Source organism: Mastacembelus armatus, chromosome 21 (genome assembly GCF_900324485.2).
Source record: "Mastacembelus armatus chromosome 21, fMasArm1.2, whole genome shotgun sequence".
Lineage (NCBI taxonomy): Eukaryota > Metazoa > Chordata > Actinopteri > Synbranchiformes > Mastacembelidae > Mastacembelus > Mastacembelus armatus.
In genome coordinates this window covers 23350554-23357867 of record NC_046653.1, presented here as the reverse complement: position 1 = coordinate 23357867, position 7314 = coordinate 23350554, and the positions used below count along the sequence as shown (strand labels likewise).

The following is a 7314-nucleotide window of genomic DNA, read 5'->3' as shown; positions in this document are numbered from 1 at the left end:
GTTTATAAAAAGAGAAGAAGATAGGAAATAAAGTCATATCTCACTGTTTTTCTCTCTCTTAGGTGGAGGGCTTCACCAGGTTCTGCAAAGACATACTGGCATTGAACTGCCCATGCATCATAATTACCTGAATTGTAAGGCTCTTAGGACGCTATAAGCTTTAATTGACAGACGTGTATTGACAAGGATAAATTACAGTTTTCTTTCACAACCACCGCAGATTACAGTCCTGTCCATCCAGCCATGACATCTAACAAGCATGTCTTACAGTAAGTGTACTACATGATAACACAGTACATGTGAAAACAAATGAAGCTTTATAACTATACTGAGATTTATTGTTGAAACTCTGTTTTGTTCTCAGCTCAATAATGCCAGGAGCAGGGATGTGCGGATGTGGTAATATGCAAAGCATTTGCACTGCCAGTGATACCTTTTATTTATTTATTTTCTTATTTTTAAAAGACAGCCAAGAAACATGAAATTTAAAAAATATTTTGTTATGATATTAAGTGATTGAGCCTTGTAATGGACTGTGACAGAAATCTCTAGTCACATTTGACAAGTATGTGATTTCAGTGGCTAAAGTGTTGTCTAGACATTGTACTTCATTGTCTGGATGAATAAACATGGATTTCATCAAAAAACATTTTAGCCTAGAACTAGGGCTAATCCTTGTCTGGGGAACTAATCTGATTGAATCTAATGAAACTAATACAATTTTCAGTAGACAGTTGTTACTGTTTGTTGTTCGCTCCTCTTTTAAGGCATGATGCGACCACATCTTGAGCTGAAGATCCATCCCAATAATGTGATGGACAATTTAACCATGCTTGGCTATGGCTGCACCAGAGATGGACCACAGCCACATGAGGAAATCTTCCACACCAAACAGCTAGTCCACCTGCAAGACAGTCCTCATACAGTTTACACGAGTCCCATTTCACTTGATTCAAACCATCAGAAGGTACACAAAGTCAGGTCATAAACAGTTCTCTGTATGTAGAGCAATGCTGTATCATTTGTGTGGTCTTTAACTGCTGTTAAGCTGTAAACATGCAGTTCCCTTTTCGGGCAAGAGATGAATAATACAGTATTTTGTGAAGGCTTTTCTGCTGTCCCAGCTCACTGAAGAAAGGCCAGCATGGCAGATGGCCCACAGTAGCAGCAGTGGAGCTGTGTGCAAGGACCCAGCCATGGCAAGCTTCACTCTTGACATGGAGCTAGAGAGATGCAAACAACAAAGTGGGAGAAAGCATGAGTTCACGAGCCGGATGCCAGTGACACAAGGCCAGAGTGCTAACTTCAACCCATTACAGTGAGTGTGCATCTTATGGCTGTCAAAAACACAAAGACATAATTTCTTGCGATCTAAGCTCAACCATGCTCATCGAATCTTTTTACATTTCATATATACATTTACTGAAATTGTCTTTATAATTAATCACTTGAAAAAATAATAGTGAAAAACTCAGGATCAACCAGGGTAAAGAAAGCATATGTTCTTTGCTTTAACTTGGCACGGAAGTTAATCGAATCCAGGTATTGCATTAACTTGAAATCAAATCCGAAATGTAATTGACTATCAGAAACCATCCCTAGTTCAGTTCTTGATTGACTGTTTTGTCACTAAGTGGTATTTCGCTTAATGAAAATCAAATTTAATAAAGTAATGAATTAATTTGGATGTCAGTTTATTACTTGCCTGTAATGTATAGGTTTTCAGTTATATCTGTTCATGTGTAAATCTACTGCTTTGTGCTTCATCTTGGTTTGTAAGATGAAGTCATATTGATATGAGCCTGATTGTTTCATATTACAGGTCAGACTGGCCAAACACTGAAAGTCAGTCTCCTTCAGAGTGTAACAGCTTTACCAGTTTCCAAACAGATGGTGCTGTGTTTCATGACAGGAGCGTTGTCCAGTCAGCAGAGATGGACCTGAACAACTGTTCTCTGGGCCCAGTTGGGGTAAACAACACAAAGGAATGGTCTCCTAACAACGTGGTCTCTGCCAATGAGTACACTGTCAACAATGATGATAAAACTAACTTAGGTTTAGGAGGTCAGGGCAATAATTATTATAGTATCATGGAGGACGATGAGAGCATCCTTCTCTGCCGGGCCAGCAGCAGTATGAAAACACATAACAGTGGGGTTGACCCAGGTCCAGTGATAACTGACAGTGAAACACTTGCAGCCAAGATAAACACTGAAGAAAAATCAACCTCCACCGTGTCCTGCTTTCCCACCTGTGACACTATGGTTGGCACTGAGCTGGTACTGAGTGTGTCAGCCTTTACCCAAACTGATCATCCAAAAACAGCTGACAAGCATGTCGTGACTGAAGTCCACATGGCAGATCTGGACTATCTTGCAGCGGTAAGGTTGAAATCAGAGACTTGTCATTAACAGTAGCTCTGGCAAAAATGTTCAACCACCTCTTTTTCATTACATTTTCAGGAATTTGTCAGGCTCAAGACAGCTCAAGAGGAACTGCAAGAAAAAGAGAAATGTGATTGTGTCCAGCGTGCTCAGCAGGCAGAGCTGTGCCTCCTGGCCCTGCAGTACAACATGTGCAGACAGCACTGCTGGAGACTCTACTATACTTCTGCTGAGGGACACCAATTCCCCACAATACCTGGTGATATGAGTCAGTGTTGGTTAGTTATTAATCTCTGTTGCTCTTTGACTGTCAGAATTAATGGGTGTCAGTCTTTAATGTAATATACTGTCCAGGTAGGTGTTAGTAATGCATATCAACATGACAAGAGGAAGGCAGCTGTATGGGCAGACCACTGTTTTATTTTTGCAGGCCAAAGGAACCTCCAGCACGTTTTTTAAGTATTCTGCAAAAACTAGAATCTGACTATAATCAGATGAGGAAGAAGATCCTTGAAGGAGTTTCGCTGGAGCAACTCAAGCCTCTGTCTGTTGACTCTGAGAAGGTGACTACAGCAACAAGTTACATCCCTGCACAGGTATCAGTCATCCTGCTTAATCCATTATTAAACCATAGGTGTTTTTACTAATGGTATAATGATCTGTTGTCACTCTGCAGGTCATTGGCAATGTGTGGGAAAATGTTCCTCCTTGGTATGTTATAACATGGACTTTTGTTCTGATTTAGTTTAGAAATCTGACTTTGCACTCACTGAAATGTTTACATCTGACCCTAAGGAGTTCCCAGGAGCCACGGAAACATAATACATCAGGGGACAAAAATGGATGCAACAATAATAAAAGCACAAATGGCTGCCAGGGATGCTCACAGAGTGAAACGTCAAAGATGAGCAAAGCCGTGAGCAGCTTAGTGTTGCCTTAAGTTATTAATTATTCACATTTTATTCTCATCAGTTCGAACAGATCTGGTTTGTCTCATTTCAGGTCGAGAACAAGAATGTCGACACAAGGAGAGTAGACACCATTGTCCCCCAGGGTAAAGCTGCTAATCATGATGCACACAAGCTGGAAGAAAAACAGACAAGTAAGCAAAAAGACCTTTTACATTAGCTAAGAACTATTTGATGAAGTCACAGATGTTCTTCGACTTGGCTACAGCTACACGCAAAGAGCTCAACACAAGCGAGGCGTGGTACGATGCTGAAGAAGACCTGGAGCCAGCAGGATCCACAGCTGCTGGGACAGGAGAGGACAAAAACAAAATTGCAAAAGATAGCACTTATGGTAAAGTACCATCACTGCAAATGTGGAGATTTTCAATTCGTTTTGAATCTGATTCTTTGAGCTGAATTTGTTGTAACCACAGAAACAATCAGTGTGGAGGTTTCCATCTTACCCAGCAATGTGGCAGAGGTGAGTTTATACTTTACTGCTGCTGGCTGCTCAAAAAGGATCATGTGACAGTAGTACTCATATATTTAAAATTGTATGGTGGTATTGTAGCCACCAGAGGGCAGCGCAGGCTTTATTGAAACACTGTCTTTGCCAGGACGTCACACTGTCTGAGAAATACCAGGCCTCTGACGTCAGCATGTCTGCTTTAGAGAATGGTTTGAGGTGAGCTACTGTTGTAACACACTTTATGTTCACTCAGTTCAAATTCATGTGTCGGTGCATCATATATAACAAATGGAGTATTTGTTTGATTATCTCAAGTTCTTTTACACAAGCTCCAGTCAGGCAAGTCAGACTGTTCATGCAGGTGTTGTAGCAACAGGTTTTAATGTCAAAACTACACAACACAGTTTGCCTCCCACATCACCAAATTAATGCAGCGTGTAATCCCTGCCTGTCTCGCCGGCTGTCTTCCTGGTAAGTGGACAGAGAACAGAGTTGAGCGGCTCCAGCAGGCATGGTCATACTTTACATGGGGAGCACATCAACAGAGCCAGCAGTGGGAGCCAGTGCCAGGCCTCAACCCCCAACAATGGGCCTGAGTGTTCACAGGATGCCACCAAAACACAGTCCCCGAAGACTGACGCCAGCAGCACTGAGAGAAAGGTGAGAGGATCTTTTCGGTGTAGAGGACTCGTGGGAATCAGTCGTTACTGAAATAAAACTTCTGGCATGGGCTTCTTCACATTTTCTGTAGTGCATGCTGTGTCATCAGCTACAGCGTTGGAAGTTGTAGGAGTCAAGTAAATACAAGCTTTATGGTTTGTTTATTTTAAAGCAAAAGTACCAAATTTCAGCTTCTCATATAAGGATTTACTATGAGACAGCAAAATATTTAAGCTGAGGACTGTTATGAATAAATAAAAGTTTGTTTTATGTATGTAAGTTTCCCAAGACTCTGGCAAAACTACACTGGGTAGTTTTATGAAACTTAATAGACAAAACAATTGATTCATCAAATCATTAATTTCAGCCTTGAAATAAAATACAATGTCCGTGGATTTGTGTAATATTTTTTTTTCAATATCCTGGCAGGCGGTGTATGGGTTTAATTATTTTGAGTTGATTTATTTCTCATGTTCCCTTTAGTTGGTAACTCAGCCATCCATTAACTCCAGCGTAAAAACCAGGAAGGTGGTCTGTATCTCGCCCACGGCAAAAGGAACCTGTGTGCCCCAACACTATGGCACTATGGGCAGCTTCGATACCCTGATGGCGGAGCTCACACAGCACCACCCAGACATTGGGAGGCAGAGGATTGTGGATGCTCTGGTGGAGCTGAGGGCCAAACACCAAGGCGTCCTCAGCGGCCTGCCCCTCAGGACCATCAGGGAGATGACATCTGAACTTCTGATCAGGCCAGCGAGTGTTGCACAGTTATGAAGAGAATTTCTGTTGTTACCTGTGATTTGTTGGGAGTTGTTTGAAAATAGAAATCCCACCCCTCAGGTTCTTATTTCTAACTTAGAAGTTCCCAGGAACATGAATGAATCTGATGTTATCTGCAGCTTGAAAAGTCATAATGGCCTTTGTTCTAAAACTGTTACAGTCTGCTGTAGTATCTGTGTTCTTTCCAAATTATCGGATTTAGTTTTATAAGTTAATACAGTTCCTGTGTTATGGTTTTCACACTGTGCTGATTGGCAGCTGGTTTAGTTCTGAGATGGTGTTTTAAGTTTACATGTAGCAGCTTAGTTTGCATTTTGTCTCCCGCACAATAAAAAGGATGCTGAAATATTTTGTAATGTGCAGTTGTGCTGTGCTCAGTGTAAACCTGCCTGACCACTGTGTATTCATGCCACCCACCAGGGGGAGGAAGAACTGAAGGAACCATTGTCAAACAAATATTGGATTTTCAGTGAATAGTTAAAGCCAAAGATTTGGGGTTTTGTGAAAACTCAAGAGTAGTTTAGCCCTGGGTTGAGGGAAACTCTGGGGTTTTTTTTTGTCCCAGAAACAGATCATTTAAACCCAGAGTCAGTTATTGCTTTAACTTAAATCTGTGAAACTAGGTTTTCTTCTTCATTACACTGCCCCTCCATGGATCGGCCTATTAGAACCACAGATGGATATATGCCTAATGTCCAGGAGGATTGTAATGATGGACTGGAAGCCACAGCATATTAAAGTAAAACCACTGAATAAAGTTTATTTCTCTATAAGGTTTTATTTAAATATGAGAGGGTATAATAATGAGACGACGTGCCTACAGTATGCCTCACCTATTTATACAATGTTCTTCATTTGGAGATCTTCCTATAGTTGACTGAACCATCTGATGGTTCTGCTCAGTGTGAAAACAAACCGAGGACTCCTGGCTCAGTCCGTGGGAGCCACCATTAGGGGTCTGCACCCACTGCACCTGGGATGTGCGAGTGTCACCAACAGCAGGGTGCGAACTGTGCACAGCACGGAATGGGCGGAGATTCCAGCTGGGACGTAAACCGGACAAACAGAGCGAGCAACGCTCAGATCTGAAAAAGGAAAATCACTGGGGGAGTCGTGTGCACGTATTTGTTAATCTGTTGAACTTTCTGGTCTTGTTTTAGCTCATGGTTTGACCGCATCGGACCGAGGAGTGTCATGAAAGTGACGGTGAAGTTTTGGAGTTGCAGTCAGCTATGGGTGAAGTAGTCCAGACGTGGAAGTCTGCAGAGGCGTCCAAACAGAGCAGCTCCGAGGACTGGAGTTCAAGAAGCAGATCAACAGGACACAGTTCAGTTCCTTTATAGTGTGGGACAATGGGAAACTCTCCCTCCTCTCACATGGATCCTTCATTATGAACCGAGAACAGGCGCTTTAGTGGAGCGAGATGGTCTAAACACACTTTATTGTTGCGATTTGCACGGATCGACAGGACTAAATCCAATGAAGGGTCTGATGGGAATGTAATACACTGCTATCTGCTCTCAGATTGGGATAAGTATCTGCTTTTTCCTCTACGCGGTGGTAAACACGCCGACTGACACCATGTGGATCCCGGGGACGTGGATGTGGCGAGCGGCTCTGTGCTGCGTCCTCCTGGAAACATTTACGCATATCGCCAGAGGTAGGACAAAGCAGCTCTGTCTGATTCGCAGCAAACCTCTGTGCCATCAGCCTGTTTTTGCAACAACAGAGTATCACCTAGTGAGTCAGTGCTCGGACCAAACACCCGGAGCTACTGTAAACCAAAGCCACATGGAGGCGAGGGAAACTGGGCATCCAGATGCTCTGAGAAGGAAAAACAACACGTTTGTCTCGCATTATATCATCCTCTTTAAAACAAACATAGGCCTTTACATCAGTGACAGTTATCACCTGCCAAGACTTGTGAAAATGTCACCACTGACACCGACACCCCAGGAGAATAGAAGCAGCCGAGCAATGTCTTTTCAATCATTCATTTATTTTTTAGCATTAATCAGATTAGTTTGTCGATTGGTAAAAACACTGCAGACATCCAGCAGTGTAATGC

The 7314-nt window shown here is 42.4% G+C and overlaps 2 protein-coding genes across 3 annotated transcripts in view; both read left to right on the top strand.

The window, feature by feature from the left end:
* Positions 1 to 772: 772 nt before the first annotated feature.
* Positions 773 to 5822, top strand: rbm44 (RNA binding motif protein 44). Its single transcript, XM_026294978.1, has 13 exons — positions 773 to 967; positions 1125 to 1318; positions 1913 to 2381; positions 2463 to 2662; positions 2815 to 2980; positions 3061 to 3095; positions 3180 to 3300; positions 3387 to 3486; positions 3561 to 3686; positions 3769 to 3815; positions 3952 to 4019; positions 4280 to 4463; positions 4947 to 5822. Exons 1-13 carry the CDS (start codon positions 773 to 775, stop codon positions 5238 to 5240), a joined length of 2199 nt encoding a protein of 732 aa, XP_026150763.1. The 3' UTR covers positions 5241 to 5822.
* Positions 5823 to 5894: 72 nt separating this feature from the next.
* itgb5 (integrin, beta 5) overlaps positions 5895 to 7314 on the top strand; it is a 34964-nt gene continuing 33544 nt past the window's right edge. The window contains exon 1 of one of the 2 annotated variants that reach the window (XR_003294955.1): positions 5895 to 6906. Coding sequence is in view for 1 of the 2 variants with exons in the window: in XM_026295349.1 (XP_026151134.1) it covers positions 6828 to 6906 (79 nt within the window). In the remaining variant the exon portion in view is untranslated. The remainder of the gene's footprint in view (positions 6907 to 7314) is intronic. The other variant, XM_026295349.1, reaches the window with a different exon arrangement.

Coding starts and splice junctions, on each gene's coding strand:
- rbm44 (XM_026294978.1), top strand. CDS start 773: ATGCGACCACATCTTGAGCTGAAGATCCATCCCAATAATGTGATGGAC. Junction 2,382..2,462: donor ATCTGGACTATCTTGCAGCG/GTAAGGTTGAAA, acceptor TTACATTTTCAG/GAATTTGTCAGGCTCAAGAC. Junction 3,301..3,386: donor CGTCAAAGATGAGCAAAGCC/GTGAGCAGCTTA, acceptor GTCTCATTTCAG/GTCGAGAACAAGAATGTCGA.